At 42.3% G+C, this 20,046-nt stretch overlaps 1 protein-coding gene across 6 annotated transcripts in view; it reads right to left on the bottom strand.

The window, feature by feature from the left end:
- The window catches only part of gria3b (glutamate receptor, ionotropic, AMPA 3b), a 351,500-nt gene extending 331,791 nt beyond the window's left edge, over positions 1-19,709 (bottom strand). For 3 of the 6 annotated variants that reach the window (XR_011964134.1, XM_072595312.1, XM_072595314.1), the window contains exons 1-2: positions 19,389-19,708; positions 18,903-19,061 (exon numbers count right to left, since the gene is read on the bottom strand). Coding sequence is in view for 5 of the 6 variants with exons in the window: in XM_072595312.1 (XP_072451413.1) it covers positions 18,903-19,061; positions 19,389-19,479 (250 nt within the window). In the remaining variant the exon portion in view is untranslated. Of the gene's footprint in view, positions 1-18,902; positions 19,062-19,388 lie in introns of all 6 variants that reach the window. The other 3 variants (XM_072595316.1, XM_072595313.1, XM_072595311.1) reach the window with 2 other exon arrangements.
- Between the last annotated feature and the right edge of the window lie 337 nt (positions 19,710-20,046).

A 20,046-nucleotide genomic window follows, 5' to 3' on the forward strand; every position in this document is an offset into this window, starting at 1 on the left:
AGTGTTTGGTGATTTTGGCAGCCTTTCAGCGGCAGCGAGCCATATAAATGGAGTCCGTGGATGGAAGGTTCACATCCATGATGATCTGGGCTGTGCATACCACCTTCTGTCGTTTCTAATGGTCCTGGGCAGAGCAGTTGCCATGACCCTGTTGCTCCATTCTTTCCTTGGTAAGAGCCTGACCAAAATACTGTTCTTGCCCCACTGATTATGTTGGATGTTTAGGATGCAAAGTTCAACCTATGGATTGAAGACGATCCGCAAAGCCCCAAAGTTTGAAACTGCTTACTTTTTTTACGTTTCCACAGAATGCACATAACTCGATTGGAATATGGAATTGTGAGATAATAAGATACGTATTTAAGAAGGAAAAATGGCTTCATTACCATCACTTTCTTTAGTTAGATGCACAATTGATGGAAGATTGTGCATTTTATCCATATTTATTCATGCATTGATCTGAAACCATATTGTGGGTCACCTTAATAAACATTCTAATTCATTTATTAAGCAGTTAAAGAAATGATTAAAGTAGAAGAGAAACAAATCGCATACAATTGCATTAACAAGTCTGTTTGCTAATATCACCTAATGCGATTTTACTCTGTGCACTAACTGCAAGAAATGATAATAATCCAACTGTTAAAATATATTCAGCTCCTAATATTACACAGCATGATTTCAAGCCAATAATTTTGCAAAGAGTACAATAGGGGAATGGGGGTGGGGATGGAGGTGATAGGTCAGAGGAGAGGTTGGAACAGATAGGTGGGAAGGGAGATTGGCAGGTAGGACAGGTCATGAGGACTTTCATATTCACATGACTAGTTAGAGAGATCTAGAATGGGGCAGAAGCTCTAACCTCATGTCAACATTCAATGTATGTATATATATTGCTATAAATAAAACATTCATGCTTAAAAGACCACAACCAAGCAGCATACTTTGGGAGACAAGACATCCCCAAATGACCTTCGATAGTTTGAGCAGCTAACAACAAACTGATCTCTTCATTGAAACGCCAAAACCCTCCTCCTCCCCACTTACCTGATTCTAGAATATCTTGCAGTCCCAATCCTGATCGCTGCTGCAAGTGAGATTGCTAAGATTAGAGCTGCCAGATGATCAGACTGTCTGGCAGCAATCTGAGCCAAGACTTCAGTTTGGATGAGGGGAAGAGGACCTGATTCCTATCAAAAATAATTCTTACAATGTTAAATGCCTGTTGGCTGTAAATGAATGGTGGGACGTGTTCACCACCAACTCTTTCTGGGGTGACATCACCATCTGTCCTCGGATTTACATTTCATGACCAGCGGATGTTTTAAAAATCTTTGCAATTAATGAAATACTTTTGAAGTGTAGTCACTGTTATAAGAACACAGTTTACATCCAGCAGATAGGGTGTTTACCATCCCATCCAATGGATTGCACCTGAAAAAGTGCAGCACTTTCCTTAATAGTGCACTGGAGCGTTAACCTTGATCTTTGTGCTCAAGTCCTGGAGAGGGCCTCATAACTACAATGTGATTGCTAAGAGAGACGAGTGTCGGAAACATGCCACAAATAATACACAAGCAATGAGATGCCACAGTTGTAATAATTAATTTTCTGCGTCAGAGGATTTTGCAGTAGCTAATAATTATCAAATTATTAAACAGCTCTTAGACTGAAAAAGACAAGATTCTTATAAGTTTTGCTCCTGTCTATCATGTAAATACCAGCAACTATGTGCCATTTAACTAATAAGATCTGGAATTCAATGTCAATCTCAGTAATGGTGACCATGAAATGATCATTGACTGTCATGGAAAGCCATCTGGTTCATTAATGCTTTTCAGAGAAGGAAACTACCATCCTTACCTGATCTGATTTACATACGATTCCACATTTAGAGTAATGTGGTTGTCTTTTAACTGTCATCTGAAATGACCTGGTACACTACTCAGGTCATGGACAACTAGAGACTGGCAATTTTGCTGGTCTTGCCAGCAGCACCTACAACCCAAGAGAGTTTAAAACAATTATTCTAATGGTGAGACAGACAATGAGAAGCTGATAGTATAGAGGCACAGTTAGTCAGTTGATTTTGAATTCACGCTGAACTTAACCATTCATTTACTCTTTGCTTGAAGTTGCCTTCACAATAAATAATGGTGAAGTATTTCATCATGAGTTTGTTGGGAAAACTTGGATCATAGTGTTAGAAAAAACCTAAATCACAAAACAAAACATTTTGAGCCTATTGTGATACAATTGGTACAAAGATTTGTCTGAAGTGAAATGGCTAAAGTGGGAATGGGGATTTAAATGATACTTTTTTTTTAAGGATTTCCTTATATTTCTAGACATAGTCAAGCAAACCTCTTCAGACAGTGAAAATGATAACCAGGAATTGTGATGTAAGAATATTTCTTATCTCAAAGTTTATCACTAAGATCATCACGAGTAGCTTGTTGAGTTTCATATTGACGATAACTGTTGTCACCAGTTCTATTCACACCTTTTATTTCCTGTTCAATAAATTTATTTGGCCAATAACATCCAAATCTAGTTGTGTCATTCCACTGCCTTTGTCAGTCAAACAAGGTCACCCAAAAGGCACTGAGAAAGGAAAAAACAACAACTAAAGAAGGTTTATGTTTGATTCTTGAAAACATTAAATTTGCCTGGATACCTATGGAATTTAGAATGTTGGCTTTCTTTGTGACAAAGGGAGAACACTTTCAACTACAAAATAGTTTGTAATACAGAACCTAAAAACAAATACATAACAAAAAGGCAGTAGATCTCAGACCCATGTTATGTTCCTCTTGCTCAATGTGGGAGCTCATGGACATAGCTAATGTTCCTAACCCTTCACGTGCAAGGAGTGCATCCAGTTGCAGCTCTTGTTAGACTGCATGACAGCAATGGAGCTGTGAATGAACTCACTTTGGAGCATACATGATGCTGACGGGGGCGTGGATAGCACATTTACTGAATTGGTCACATCACAGTTCAGGATTGCTGAGAGAGAAAGGGAACGGGTGACCAAAAGGAAGAGAAAGAACAGGAAGGCAGTGCAGATGTCCCCTGTGGTCATCTCCCTCCGAAACAGGTGTACTGTATTGGATACTGTTAGAGGAGATAGTTCACCAGAAGAAGGCAGCAATAGCCAAGTTCATGGCACCGTGGCTGGCTCTGCTGTTCAGAAGGGCAGGAAAAAGAGGGAAGGGCTGTAGTTATAGGGCATTCAATCATAAGGGGAACAGATAGGTATATCAGTGGTCAAAAAAGAGACTCCCGAATAGCATGTTGCCTTCAGGTGCACAAGTCAGGGATGTTGCAGATCAACTGCAGAAAATTCTCAAGTGGGAGGGTGAACAGGCAGTTGTCGTGGTGCATGTTGGCACCAATAATATAGGTAAAAAACGGAATGTGGTCCTATACGAAGTTTTAGGGAGTTAGGAACCAAGTTAAAAAGTAAGACCTTAGAGATAGTAATCTCAGGATTGCTACCAGTGCCACGTGCTAGTCCGAGTGAGAATGATAGAATATTCAGGATCAATGCGTGGCTTGAGAGATGATGCAGGAGGGAAGGGTTCAGATTTTTGAGATTTTGGGACTGGTTCTGGGGGAGGTGAGACTATTACAAATTGGATGGTCTACACCTGGGCTGAACTGGAACTAGTGGCCTTGGGGGTGCTTTTGCTAATGCTATTGGCGAGGATTTAAACTAATGTGACAGGGGGATGGGAACCAAATGAGGAGGTCAGTGGATAGTAAGGAGGTAGTAACTAAAGCCTGTAAGGAACTAGATAACGAAGTCAGTGTGACTAAGGGGAAGAATAAGCAGGAAGTGGAGGGTGAACACAGAGGGACTGGTGGTCTGAGGTGCATTTGTTTTAATGCAAGAAGTATAGTAGGTAAGGCAGATGAACTTAGGGCTTGGATTAGTACATGGCAGTAAAACGTGATTGCTATTACTGAGAATCGGTTGAGGGAAGAGCATGATTGGCAACTAAATACCCCAGATATTCACACTTTAGGCAGGATAGAGAGGGAGGTATAAGGGGTGGAGGTGTTGCATTACTAGTCAAAGAAAATATCACAGCTATGCTGAAGGAGGCACAATGGAGGACTCATGCAGTGAGGCAATATGGGCAAAGTTCAGAAATAAGAAGGTTGTGGTAACAATGCTGGAATTGTACTACAGGCCTCCCAACAGATAGGAGGTACAAATATGTGGAGAGATCATAGAAAGATGAGGGAGCAACAAGGTGGTGGTGATTGGAAATTTTAACTTTCCCAACATTGACTGGAATTCACTTAGTATAAGAGGTCAGGATGGAACAGAATTTGAGAGGAGCATCCAAGAGGGTTTTCTAGAGCAATATGTAAGTAATCCAACTCGGGAAGGGGCCATACTGCATGTGGTGTTAGAAATGAGCCCGGCCAGGTGATCAAAGTTTCAGTGGGGGATTACTTTGGGAATAGTGATGTCAAGTTTTAGAATACTCGTGGATAAAGATGAAAGTGGTCCTAAAGGAAGACATTTCTAAATTGGGGGAAGACCAACTACACCAAAATTCGGCAGTTGCTGGGGAATATCGATTGTGAGCAGCTGTTTGAAGGGAAGTCCACATTTGATAAGTGTGAGGTTTTAAAGAGAGGTTAATTAGAGTTCAGGAGAAATATGTTCCTGTGAAAATGAGGGATTGAAATGGCAAGATTAGGGAACCATGGATGACAGGTGAAATTGTGAGACTAGCTAAGAGGAAAAAGGATGCGTACATAAGGTCTAGGTGACTGAAGAAGACAAAGCTTTGCATGAATATCAGGAATGTAGTACCAATTTGAAACAAGGAATTAAGAGGGCTAAAAGGGAGCATGAGATATCATTAGTGAACAGGGTTAAGAGAAACCTGAAAGCCTTTCATTCATATATAAGGAGCAAGAGGATTACTAGGGAAAGGGTTGGCCAATTCAAGGGCAAAGGAGGAAAGATATGAGTGGAGTCAGAGAAAATGAGTGAGATTCTTGATGAGTACATTGCATTGGTATTCACTGAGGAAAGGGAAATGGCAGAAGTTGAGGTTAGGGATCGATCTTGGAGTCCTCTCGGTTGAGTGAGCATAAGGAGGGAGGAAGTGTTGTGTATTCTAAAAGGCATTAAGACAGACAAGTCCCCAGGTCCAGATGGGATCTATCCTAGCTTACTGAGGGAAGCGAGAGGAAACAGCTGGGGCTTTAACAGATATCTTTGCAGCATCCTTGAACACTGGGGAGGTCCCAGAGGACTGGAGAATTACTAATGTTGTCCCCTTGTTTAAGAAGGGTAGCAGGGATAATCCAGGTAATTACACACCTGTGAGCCTGACGTCAGTAGTCAGAAAGCTGACTGGATAAGATAGTACGGGATAGCATATATACCTATTTGGAAGAAAATGCGCTTATCAGTAATGGGCAGCATCATTTTGTGCAGGGAAGGTCATGTCTTACAAACCTAATAGAATTCTTTGAAGAGGTGACAAAGTTGATTGATGAAGGAAAGGATGTAGATATCATATACATGGACTTTAGTAAGGCATTTGATAAGGTTCCCCATGGTAGGCTGATGGAGAAAATGAAGATTCATGGTGTGCAGGGTGTTCTAGCTAGATGGATAGAGAACTGGTTGGGCAACAGGAGACAGAGAGTAGTAGTGGAAGGCAGTTTCTCAAAATGTAGACCTGTGACCAGTGGTGGGACCACTGTTGTTTGTGATATACATAAATGATTTGGGGGAAGGTGCAGGTTGCCTCATTAGCAAGTTTGTAGATGACACTAAGATTAGTGGAGTAGCAGATCGTGAAGGGGACTGTCAGATAATACAGCAGAATATAGATAGATTGGAGAGTTGGGCAGAGAAATTGCAGATAGAGTTCAATCTGGACAAATGCGAGGTGATGCATTTTGGAAGATGCAATTCCAGAGCGCACTATACAGTAAATGGAAAAGTCCTGGGGAAAATTGATGTACAGAGAGATCTAGATATTCAGGTCCATTGTTCTCTGAAGGTGGCAACGCAGGTCTGTGGAGTGATCAAGAAAGCATACAGCATGCTTTCCTTCATCAGATGAGGTATTGAGCACGTGTTGGCAGTCATGTTACAGTTGTATAAGTCTTTGGTTTGGCCACATTTAGAATACTGCATACAGTTCTAGTCACCACATTACCAAAAGGATGTGGATACTTTGGAGAGGGTGCAGAGGAGGTTCATCAGGATGTTGCCTGGTATGGATGGTGCTAACTATGAGAAGAGGTTGATTAGATTAGGATTATTTTCATTGGAAAGAAGAAGGCTGAGGGGGGAATCTGATCGAGGCCTACAAAATCATTAGAGGTGTAGACAGGGTGGATACCCAGGTGGACAACTCAAATACTAGGGGTCACGAGTTCAAAGTGAGAGGCGAAACGTTTAGGGGAGATATACGTAGAAAGATCTTCACACAGTGGGTGGTGGGTGCTTGGAGTGCGCTGCCAGCGGAGGTGGTAGGGGCAGGAACGATAGCGTCATTTAAGATGTACCAGACAGATACATGAATGGGCAGGGAGCAAAGGGATACAGGTTCTTAGAAAATAGATGGCTGACTTAGATAGAAGATCTGTGTCGGTGCAGGCTTGGAGGGCTGAAAGGCCTGTTCCTGTGATGTAATGTTCTTTGTTCCAAAACGTAAAGTACAATAGCCTAAAAAAACCCGAGGTAGCATATATAAATTCAAAGGTTTGATAGGAAATTTGTGAATTAATAAAATTTCAACCAATTATGGTAAATAACTTGAAACAAAAGAGTAACCTAATCACACAGTAGACACTAATACCTATAAGCTGTAAGCATATGCATGGATATCAACCTTCTTCCATAGATAGCCTGCTTCATGGTATCAATATTTACAGACAAATGAAACGGGGTGCTCAACATTTTATTATTAAGCAATCTTATACAGGTATGCAGGTAATGCCTGATTTTAACGTAAAATTGCAATGTTCCATCCTGCTTTTAAGAACATTTGCTTTCAATTTTTGTCTATATAAACCACAAATTTGTTACCTGAATCAAGATTTGTTTCCACAAAAGTATCTTCAAATCCAACATCAATAAAACTTACATTGCAAAATTTTACTAAAAATACAGATTTTAGAACTTAAAGCTTAATTAGATTGCAAATGATCAACAATACTGTCCATTTATGCAATGTACTGTATCCTCACACTGAATTCTCTCAAACCAAGAAGTGATACACCTTAATGTTAAATTATCATAGACAATTTGGAATGTGCAATCTAAAACGACAATCCATTGCAGTACAGGATGACTATTTTTTAGTGCTGTACTTCAGACAATATTAAAATCATCAAAAGTATTTCACTTTATGCAAAGCACTTTGAGATGTTTCAAAAGGTATAAGATATCATGTTATCACAAGTCTTTGTTGCTGATCTTTTCTGATATACAATACATTGCTGTGATGTGCTTGAAAAATGAAATTGAGGATATAATGGAGGAGCTTGTGTGACCATAAACATGACTTCTTTCATGCTTTATATACATATTTTAAATGAGCTTTAAGTTACCTTACGCATTTGATTAAAGAATATACTGGATTAGGTTTAGTGTTAGAAACAAGAATGTCTAAATATCACAAAATGTTGTCAAAATATGAGCAGAGGTAAAAGTATCAATAGAAACTAACAGGTGTATTAAGCTCAAATTCATTTTTAATCTTCCAGTACAAGAAATATTTTTGAAACAAAATGTATTTTTATTTACTATTTAAGTTGCAACTGTATCATCTTTGATGATTCAATTGATAAGTCAGACGAGGAAATTGTACTGTTCATGGCTAAATACATGATGCATAATGTATCTTCAATTCAGAACATGTTTCCAAGTTTGGAAAAATAACAGTACAATATTTTAAATTGTTGACATGACACTAATTTGGAGGAAGCTAAATATATGAATGCAAGTGTATTTCCACTAAGCTCAGTTCTGAAAGCTATAAGAAGCTTGACTAGCAAAATTCATTAAACAGGTTGAAGAAAATCCACCCCCACCTCCCCCCCAAAACATTCTCAGTTCATTGGGTGATGAATAACTGCACAAAAACAAACAAACAGTCTTTTTATGGACACATTGCTGGATGCACTAATACGTTTTTTTAATTTACCCAGAGGCTGATGACGTCTTTGCTCGATGAAGGTACAATGAGGCAAAACTTCTGCAATATTTATTCATATGTGGACCATAGAAATCATTTCAAAATAGCTATTTTGTTTCCTCAACTAATGCTAGCTACTCATCCTGGGGTTCAGTTCTCTTAGGCAATGGTAGCCTTCCAGGGTACCTGGCCTAAGATCTCTAGTCGTCAATAGAGAGCTTAGATACTGATTATCTGCAGGATATTTGACCATTCATTCACAGTGTGAGAGGTATCACTGTCAGACACGGTCTTGTCTTCTCCTGATCAATCTTTATGAATGGACTCTCTGATTCACTGAGTAGCAAGAAATCTGGGTCAAATATTTTACATAATCTTCCTTTCTCTGGGGACATTGTAACTATCTGTAGTGCCACACTGTTTTTCCTGCTAGCATGCACTAACTGATTGTCAACCAGAATCTAAACATTAGTTTCCCTTGCCTGTAATATTCTGCACCACAAATAAACTCTACATTAACCTACAAGGTCAGTAGGAAGCTCCATTGTTGTTCAATTGTACAAACATGCATATACTCTATAAAGCAAATTCGAAATTAAAATTGGCAATTTGTTAAAATAGGTTATCTTATCATTTATGAAAACACGAACTACAGCTTTGGAATAAACTGTTCGCCTACTTTTCAGCATCTCAATTTTCAAGAACTAGAATCTTGATAAAGAAATCACCTTATCAAGGTTGGCAATTATCCAAGAAGATTTGAATTATTGAAGTTAGACTTTTGTTTTTAAATACATTTAGGACAATAAAGGATCATTTCCTATGTGTACTATTTATGAAAGTGCTCAATCTGTGACAAAAGGTAAAATTTATGAATGATAAAATATGATTAGTTGCTTCCAAGCTGTTAAGTGGACAAGCACCTGTTCAAGGTTCTCCAGCCAGCCAACCATATGATGAATGGATACAGAATATCATAAGGTATATTCATCTTACTTCAGGTTGGGAGAGAGAGAAACAGGAGGAAGATGCAAACTGACACTTCAAGCAGCACAAGCTAAGTAATGAGGCTACAATAATACAAGTAGAACTCATAACCTAAGTAAAGCAGTCGATTCTCTGGCTGTTTACTCATACTCCCACACTGTTGAATCAGAATTGTTCCAACACACAGTGCTTTTATGATTATAATTACTTGAAAATGTTGAATTGACATGATTAGGATGGATTTATGAACCATGTGGAAACACTTCTAGGTTTGAGAAGAGTACCTCCTTTCACTCTGGTTATTGGAAAACATGACAGTATTATATTCAGTGCAAGAGTTCAGTAAGTGAATGTGTGAACTCCAGCAGAGGTTGCTATTAAGTTAATATTCCTTATGTTTGTCAGCTAGACACCATTACTACAGTGATACAAAATGAATATTGCTGCCTTGGAGGCTAAATTTGCAGGCTGCCAACCTCAACTGAAGTTCAGATTCACCTATTTAACCATTTTACTCTGAAAGCACTCCACAGCTCACAGCTTTAAGGTGTGTAAAAAAAGGTGAGACATTCTTAATTACTTTGCTCTTACTTTTCAAACACTTTGCCATTGCACTAGCTGCTTGGACAGAGTGGGACTTTCAACGATGTCATTTCACTCCGAATGCATTTTCCTGACCAGGATTAGTGGGAGTTTGAGAAATCAGCTGAATAATTTATACTTTCCATTTAGTACAATTAAGTATCAGAGCTTAATGACGATTGATGTGCCTCAAGAATTTTTACCGCAATAGTTATCAAACCACTGGACAATCAGAGGAAAATCCCAGATGTAATATATGCAGGGCACTATAGTTATCCAGACTTTCCTTTTGTTAGTAACTAAGAAGATTAACTTTCACAATTTCACCTTTATCAAGAATGAAAATATTATATGTACCAGTGAAAAACACAAGTCAATAATACCTTTTTGTGATGTGAAGGTGGCAATGAGCTGCCTTCTTGAATTGCTGCAGTTGATATGCTGTAGGTAGACCAACTATGCTGTTAGGGAGGACCCAATGACATTGAAGGAACAGTGATATATTTCAAGGATTCAATAATGGTGATTGTACTGACTGTCAAGAGGTGATGGATAAATTCTCTCTTGTTGGAAATGGTCATTGTCTGGCACTTGTGTGACGTGAATGTTACTCGCCGCTTGTCAACCCAAGCCTGGATACTGTTGAGATCTTATTGCTTTTGGACATAGACAGCTTCAGTATTTGAAGAGTTGCAAATGGTGCTGAACACTCTGGCGTTATCAACAAACATTCCCACTTCTGATCATATGATCAGGTCATTGATGAAGCAACTGAAGATGGTGGGCCAAGAACATTACCGAGGAACTCCTGCAGAGATGTCCTGGAGCTGGGATGACTGTCCTTCAACAACCGGAACCATCTTACATTGTGCCAAGTATGACACTGACCAGAGGTGAGTATTCTCTGATTACCTAGGCGAAGGTGAGGACTGCAAATGCTGAAGATTAGAGTCAAGAGTGTGGTGCTGGAAAAAGCACAGCAGGTCAGGCAACATCCGAGGAGCAGGAAAATAAACATTTTGGGCAAAAGCCCTTCATCAGGAATGAGACTGGGAGCCTCGGGGGTGGAGAGATAAATGGGAGGGGGGTGGGGCTGGGGGAAGGTAGCTGAGAATGCAATAGGTAGATGGAGGTGGGGGTAAAGGTGATAGGTCAGAGAGGAGGGTGGAGCGGATAGGTGAGAAAGAAGAAAGACAGGTATGACAGGTCATGAGGGCGGTGCTGAGCTGGAAGGTTGGAATGGGTTAAGGAGTGGGAGAGGAAATGAGGAATCTGGTGAAATCCACATTGATGACATTTGGTTGGAGGGTCCAAGGATGAAAGAAGAGGCGTTCTTCCTCCAGGCATTGGGTGGAAAGGGAGTGGCGATGGAGGAGGCCCAGGACCTGCATGTCCTTGGCAGAGCAAGAGGGGGAGTTGAAGTGTTTGGCCACAGGGCGGTGGGGTTGGTTGGTTTGGGTGCCCTGGAGATGTTCACTGAAGCGCTCTGTGAGTAGGTACCCTGTCTCCCCAAAGTAGGGGAAACCGCATTGGGAGCAATGGATACAATAAATGACATGTGTAGAAGCACAGGTGAAACTTTGATGGATGTGGAAGGCTCCTTTGGGGCCTTGGACGGAGGTGAGTGGCAGGGTGTGGGTGCAGGTTTTGCAATTCTAGCGGTGGCAGGAGGGGAGGGTGGTTTGTGAGGGGGCGCATGGACCTGAAAAGGTAGTAGCGGAGGGAGCGGTCTTTATGGAAAGTGGATAAGAGTGGCGAGGGAAATATATCTCTGGTGGTGGGGTCCATTTGTAGATGGCAGAAATGATGGAGGATGATGCGATATATAATGGAGGATGGGGGAAGAAAGGTGAGGATCGGCGGTGGGAAGGGGTTTCTGTCCTTTTTGTGGTTGGAGGGGTGGGGTTTGAGGGCGAAGGTGCAGGACGTGGATGGGATGCACTGGAGAGCATCATCAACCACATGAGGGGGAAAATTGCGGTCTTTGAAGGAGGCCATCTGGTGTGTTCTCTGATAGAACAATTCCTTCTGGGAGCAGATGCAGTGGAGGAGGAGGAATTGGGAATACAGGATAGCACTTTTGCAGGAGGCAGGGTGGGAGGAGGCGTAGTCCAGACAGCTGTGGGAGTAAGTGGGTTTGTAGAAAATGTCCGTGTTGAGTTGGTCACTATTGATGGAGATGGGGAGGTCCAGGAAGGGGAGGGAGGTGTCTGAGATGGTCCAGGTGAATTTAAGGTCGGGGTGGAATGTGTTGGTGAAGTTGATGAACTGTTCAACCTCCTCGTGGGAGCACGATGTGGTGCCGATGCAGTCATCAATGTAGCAGAGGAAGAGGTGGGGAATGGTGCCGGTGTAACTCCGGAAGATAGACTGTCTATGGTGAAGATGAGGTTTTGCCTCCTACCCAAGACCCACAAGCCTGATTATCCTGGCTGACCTGTCATCTCAGCCTGCTCCTGCCCACCAAATTCACCTCCACATACCTCGATACTGTCCTATACCCCCTGGTCCAGGACTCCCCACATATGTTCAGGACACCACCCACACCCTCCACCTCCTCCAAGACGTTTGTTTCCTCGGCCCCCAATGCTTCAGGTTCACCATGGACATGTCCCTCTACACCTCCATCCGCCTTGACCAGGGGGCCTCCAAACCCTCCATTGCTTCCTCTCCCGACATCCCCAACAGTACCCTTCCACTGACACACTAATTTGTTTGGCTGAACTGGTCCTCACCCTCAATAATTTCTCCTTTGAATCCTCCCACTTCCTCCAGACGAAAGGGGTAGGCCATGGGCACCCGCATGGGCCCAGCTATGCCTGCCTCATTATTGGCTACATGGAACAGTCTATCTTCTGCAGTTACACCGGCACCACTCCCCACCTCTTCCTCAACTACACTGATGACTACATCAGTGCCACCTCGTGCTCCCACGAGGAGGGTGAACAGTTCATCCACTTTACCAACACATTCCACCCCAACCTTAAATTCACCTGGACCATCTGAGACACATCCCTCCTCTTACTGGACCTCTCCATCTAATCAACACTGACATTTTCTACAAGTCCACTGACTCCCACTGCTATCTTGACTACACCTCCTCCCAGCATGCCTCCTGCAAAAATGTTATCCTTTACTCCCAGTTCTTCCACCTCAGCTACATCTGCTCCCAGGAGGACCAGTTCCACTACAGAACACACCTGATGGCCTCCTTCTTTAAAGACCGCAATTTCTCCTCCCATGTGGTTGATGATGCCCTCCAGTGTGTGTCTCATCCACTTCCCGCATCTCCGCCCTCGAACCCCACACCTCCAATCACAACGACAGAACCCCCATGGTCCTCACCTTCCAGCACACCGACCTCTGTATACATCACATCATACGCCGCCATTTCCACCACATACAAACGGACCCACCACCAGGAATGTATTTCCCTACCCACCCCTATCCACTTTCTGTAAAGACCATTCCCTCCATGGTTACCTCGTCAGGTCCACGTCCCCCCCAAAAACTCCCCCTCTCCTCCCGGCACCTTTCCCTGCCACCACAGGGATTGCAAAACCTGCGTCCACATCTCCTCCCCCACCTCCGTCCAAAGCCCCAAAGGAGCCTTCCACATCCATCAAAGTTTCACCTGCACTTTCACACGTCATTTATTGTATCTATTACTCCCAATGCAGTCTCCTCGACATTGGGGAGACCGGACGCCTACTCGCAAAGCACTTCAGAAAACATCTCAGAGACACCAGCACCAACCAATTCCACCACCTGTGGCTGAACACTTCAATTCTCTCTCTCACTCTGGTGAGACATGCAGGTCCTGGGCCTCCTCCATCGCCACTCCCTTACCACTGATTCCTGGAGGAAGAAAGCCTCATCTTCTGCCTCAGGACCCTCCAACCCCATGAAATCAATGTGGATTTCACCAGTTTCCTGACTTCCCCTCCCCCCACCTTATCACAGTTCCAATCTTCCAGCTCAGCACCGCCCTCATGAAATGAGGTCAGGAACAGAGTGGTCCTGGCAATATCCAAACTAGGCATCAGTGAGCTGAATTTGCTGCACATGTGCTTCTTCATAGTATTGTTGAAGACATCATCCACACCTTTACTGATGATTGAGAGTAGACTAATGTGGCAGGAATTGGTTAGATTGAACTTGTCCTGCTTTTTACATACAGGACAGACTTGGGCAATTTCTTCCATGGTTAGGTAGATGCCAGCATTGTAGTTATTCTGGAATGACTTGGCTAGGAGCGCGGCAGGGTCTGAACCAGTAGTCTTCAGAACATTTGCTAGAATTATCTCAGGGTGCAAAGTCTTTGCAATATCCAATGTTTCTAACTATTCCTTGATATAATGTGAAGAGAATTAAAGTGGCTCAAGACTGGGATTCGTGATATTGGGGACCTCTGGAGAAGGCTAAAATGGATCATCCACATGGCACTTTTGGCTGAAGATTGTTGAAATGCTTCGGCATTATTTTTGCACTGATGTGTTGAGGATGGAGATCGATGAGACTTGAATTGCTACATCTGTTGAAGTTTGTCCCATTTGGCACAGTGATGGTGCCACACAATGATAAAGGGCATTCTCAATGTGAAGATGGGACTTTATCTCCACAAGTGGTAATCACTCTTACTGATACTGAAATGGACAGATGCAATTGCAGCAGGCAGAACCTGATGTCCTGAGGTTCCGAATGAATGTTGAGAACTCCTTGGGGGAGTTCCCTCCCACCTGTTGCCACCTTTGCTGGGTGTGACATACCTCAAAATAGTGTGGCCTTGTCTGAGACATTATGTAAAGCATGATCCTCCATGACTATGTCATAGTCATTGACATTTATTTTGGTAATAGCTCCCAAAAGTTAGTAAGGATGACTTTGCAAGGCTGATCGGGCTGCGTTTGCTGTTGTCATTTCTGGTACTTTAGTCAATGCTAGGTGTCCCATCAGTCTCGGTCCTTCTCCCCACCCCCCACCCCCCCTTCCATTGGTTAATAGTCCTGGGCTTTGACTCCTGATTTTTTAAGTTGGATTCAAATTCTACCATCTGCCTTGATGGAATTTGAAATTTGGACCAGAACATTACTTGGATACCTGGATTACTAGTCAAGTGACAATACCACTAGACCATCTCTTGCACCCCCAGACAGCTATTAAATATTTGCATTTCAAGAAGTTGGGCATTAAATCACCACCCTTTCATTATTAACCAGTTTGCTCAATAGTAGATGGCCAAAGGTTAATTTTATTTATGATTTTTTAAAAAATCAAAACTGATAGCTTAGTATGATAAAAACAAAATGTATGGATTTAATTCCTTACATATTCGCTCATGCAAATCATTCAAAACTATAATTACAGCTTACCTTCTTATGTGAATATTTTAGAGATAAGGTATGCAGGAAAGCATGACGACTAGTGTGTGGTTTTATACACAAATCAATGGAATTATAAAGAACCCCGAAAACACCATTAAAAATTCTAGTTTATTCAAAGTGAAACAAAGTGAAAACTATTGAGAAAGACCAATTTAAACTGCATTGTTTTAAAGAGTGAGGTCTGTCAAAATTGGTGCCATTTTTAAACAAAGATGAATGAACCTCACTCCAATGAGTAGGAGCAATAGGTCTGCAATTTAGAACAGTTCTTAATATGCATTTGTGCAGACAGAAAGATCAGTCTTCTTTGCTATCACTTCTCATTCAGCCTCATCACATTGATGATGTCCTATAGCAGTCATACAATCGATTAGCTGTGTTTTTGCCCAGTTTGTGCTGAAGGGTAATTGTAATGATTGCGAAAACAAGACCTACCAGGCTCTACATAAGCGAATTAAACATCTTTGCTTATGCTACAGTGATTTTCAAATACGTTTCCTTTTCTGTTAATATCGAGAACTGGAATTTTAATTTTTTAGGCTTTTGCGATAGGATGTGCTCACATAGTAAATATATGTACAATGAATCCAATTAATGCTAAAAGGAGGAAATTGCCAGTTAACCATTAATGACTTGCTACATTACGTGATGTGGGTTTCAAAATTTCAGATTAAGCACTGAAATACATCACAAGCACCATTAAATGTTCTTGTAATTGAAGAGGGAAGTGAAATTGGAAAATAGCTAGCCATTTACAAAATTTGATAAGAGTTAAGAAATTATGTGGGAAATTAATTGACCATCTTCATAAATGTTGTGAATTGGATGTCCCCACCTCCAGCCGTAAATTGAAGGTACAAATTTCCCGCCAGATAAATGCATTTTGTTGAAAAATGCTCGTGGCAGTTGGAAAGGAATACCAGTCAAAGATGCAGCAGCACAATGTTTACCCACCAAGCACAGGAGAATGAGAGAGGCGATTGCACAGCCGAAGGAACTAGGTTTCACACCATTAGTTAAGTGACAGAATGAGAGATGAGCAACTTTGTCTCTGCTTTAGCGACAAAGAGGCAAGATGAAGCAGATTCCGATTGGAAGAAACTTCATACTCGGCGTTAGTGCGATAGATACAGTCATTTGCACATTTTTATTTGCGTTAAAACTGTTGAAGAATGTGTGCAAGATGCACATCTGCAAATCTCCAGATGCCACACAAGGGACTCTATTCTGCCTAGATGTGAACACGTAGTGGAAATGAGCAAGTCACACGGGATACACAAGTACACAGGTTTGTAAGCAGACAGCAGGAGTTTCTGCGGGTGCTTGGGTTCTGGGTCATCCGGATCTTTGATCATTTTTGTGTCAAGGTGATTTCGCTTTCCTCGCATAACAGCAGTACAATCTCGCCTTCAAACTGCAAATCAGCGCAGTGTGCCCTGGGGAACGATTGCATGTTGTCCTACATCCCGGGGCCCTGGGGGTCATTTATAGTCTCGACATTGTGACGATCCTGTTGCAGTGCAATAAAACGTTTCCCTAACAGGCTGTTGTATTTATGCTACTGTATGTACTAAACAACATACTTAAAACCAATTTGACACATTTAACCCTCCCTCCCAACTGAAATAATATTCTCTGATAATCACGGTAATTTTGATGTTATATTTTCCTGTGATTTTTCTGAGAAATTGTACAAACAGAAAGCAAGCTTGGGTTGATTTATTTATAAACCGCTGAGCAATCTCTACCCTGATAGGTTGCCGGATAGTTTTTTTTCCAGACACCCATACAGTCCAACTCCCTTGTCAATAGTTGGAAGATATTTATCGTCCGTAAAAACAAAACCGCCCCACCGTTTTTCATCTTGTTCCTTGCTCTTAACACTGGCTTAATTCGGGATCAGATGGAATGCACTCCTTGCTTTATTTTGGCCCGGGGATGGTTAGGGTTCATGTCCCATCAAGAGTGTGGGATGTGCATTTGTGCAGAAAGCAAAATACTGCAGCTGTTGGGAATCTGACAATGAACCCGCCAGTGCTGGAAAGAACAGGACAAGGCAGAGGGAGGGACAGAAGGTCATTGTTGGGCAGCACCGAGATGTCAATCATCTGAAGAATGAGCAACGAAACTCTGCCAGGTTTTGTGTGTGTGTTTTTTTTTTAAAGCGGCTTGCAAGTAAGTTTGCAATGCGATGATCTAAACAGCTTGACACATTTGTTTTAAGTAGGGCGGACGCACTTCACACCCCATGATTCTTTGGTACTTGCTAAATGTTCAGTGATGTCGAGAACTTCCGAATTGGCGCATTAAACACAGCAGCCTCGCCAGCAACAGTCAGCAATCAAAAGCTGCTGGCGAATGAATCCTCCTAGCTTTAAAACTGCACCTCAACAGTCAATGGGGCTGGTTCGTTCAAATGTGAAGTCCTACCGCAGTGTATGCACAGCACATGCTCCCATGAATCTTTAATTACTGCAAACAGATCTGACTTTCGAGAATAGAATATACTTTTGTGCCGGGATGGCCCCAGAAGGAAGGCAAACAGGAAGTAAAGGCGAGGGAAGAGTGTCTGGGGAGGGGGGTGAAAGAATGAGGGTGACAGAATGAAATGGAGAAATGAAAGGAGAGAGAGAAAACTTTGGGGTTTGCATTATTAAGGACACCCCACATTGCAACCTTTCATTGTCTGTCAGAAGCGATCTGGCGCTTAAAAAAAAGCCGGGATAGACCCAATTAAAATAGGAAAAAGGTCACTTAAGGATTGCTATATCCTAGACCGAGCTCTGGAAAATTAAAGAAATGTCAAAAAAAAATCAAATCATCTCGAATTGGTGGGACACACAAGAGGGCAGTGGGAATGAATGGGACACGGATACCCAGTGGCCGGATAGGTTTAGCTGAGAGTCTGCACCAGATTAATTAGGGTTTGCACTGAAAGTGTTCTCTCTCTCCCTGTCAGCCTATATCTCTCCCTGTCTTTCCATTCAGGCAGGGAGACACGTCTGACCAGAGCAAGAGATGACAGTAGGGACACAGCTGCCGTCCCACATATTATTCCTGATGACCTGGAGGGGGATGGTTTTTTTCAACCAGACACACACGCACCGATCGCATCCCACCCCGCGTTCGGGAGAAAGGTGGGAAGCGGTGTGGGCAGCGGTTATTTTCAAAAGACAGCGCAACAAAGTGCTTCGAGATCTGTTTACTAATGAGCGAGGACCTTGCAACAACCGCAGAGTCTGTAAAATAAAAAAAAAGAGGACGCGTCGGAGCCAATCTGCAAACGGAGCCGAGACATTTTTCATCGGCACTACAGCTGGTAGAGTCCAGCATAGCTCCGATTGTGCACAAACTATACTCCACGTATAATACTCCGTGATACGAGGGAAAAAAAGCTCATCTAAATATAGCGAACTGTAGATTTCCGATATCTGCATGACATAAAAGTTCCACCAATAGAAATAAAAACCATATCGATTCGATACATTACACCTGTCATACACACAGTCAGAAAGCTACATCTTTTAATATCACTGCTGTATATCGGACTGATCAGCTCGTTTCATTGCTACGTGTATGTTACAAGATGCTTGGACTCTACACGAAGTTGATATCTGGGGAAATTTAGAGTTAACGGTTTTCATTTAGTTTCCCCCTGCCATAGTTAGCAGCAACAGCTGATAACTTTTATTTTGTTTTAATTTCAATGCTTTGGACCAAAATAAAGAGGGGGGTGGGGGCAGCTTGTATCAACTGTACTCACAAGCATTGGTCACTGAGAAACTGTTGGAAGACTCGAGGTTGTCGACATGTGGAGTGAGAGCGAAAGGCGCTTCGGAGATGTTAGGGTTGGTGTTGTGAAGGTAAATCCCGAACCGAAAGGCGCTATTTTCCTGATCTGTACTTCTTGCGAACAGTCCGCCTGTACAGAAGTAAAAAAAAATCACATTGACTTGTGCCGCATAAACCTCGCTTTTCACTCACTGCCTCAGACGATAGCACGGTACAGAGAGACGCTTACATCAAGATGAGAACGGTTCAGTTACATTTCATTTACTTAGATGTGATTTAATAAAACTCAAGCAGGTTAACTTTCTTTTAGGATTAAGGCAAATCCATTTTAAGCAGCACCAATTACAAGGGACTTGCTTCATTTCTGGCCACATTAAAGTCGCGATCTATGATCTTAGCAGCAGCAGTCGATGTGAAGTTCTTATGTACATTTCTGCACTAGACAGGAGGTGCTTACCTATTTGGACATTGCTGGGGAAAGCGCCCAAGGCTACACCAAAAAGCACGTTGAGTAACGGAAAGACATACTGCAGGAAAGGTCGTCCCATTTTCTCCCTGATTTCAAACCGACTTCAAACAGGCAAGAGCACCGCTTTGGATGTAAATCCCACTCGCCCCCTTCCCTGCTCCCCCCCTGTCTCTCTCTCTCTCTCTCTGTTCAAAACGCTTCAGTTATGAGCCAGGCGAGGATAAAATATTCTGCCAGAGGAAAATCGGACTATTTCACACTGGCAAAGATGGTGGTGAAGTGAGGCGGGGATTTGAACATGCGCCTCCAATTGGAGCGGCGGGGGAATATTGATCAAACTTGATCTGACGTTGAATTAAGCAGCATCTCCGAACATCCCTGCAACTGCAGAGCGGCTGCAAACCTCAAGTACTGTGCTGGCGTTTGTCAACAGCACGATGTGCTGAATAGAAAACACAACCCTCACGTGTACTCCAAGCTTAAGAGAGATATCGCTGCGCTTTATTTTAAACCTGAGAGTCACTTATCTCAAAGCTAACAGAAACCAAAAGCGAACTTTGCATTGAATTCGGAATCGTGCCTGTACGCTTTGAAAAGTCACAGTGGGCAGAATCTGGGAGATTTGTTGTGAAGTTTAAACATCACG

This window comes from Chiloscyllium punctatum, chromosome 25 (genome assembly GCF_047496795.1).
Source record: "Chiloscyllium punctatum isolate Juve2018m chromosome 25, sChiPun1.3, whole genome shotgun sequence".
Lineage (NCBI taxonomy): Eukaryota > Metazoa > Chordata > Chondrichthyes > Orectolobiformes > Hemiscylliidae > Chiloscyllium > Chiloscyllium punctatum.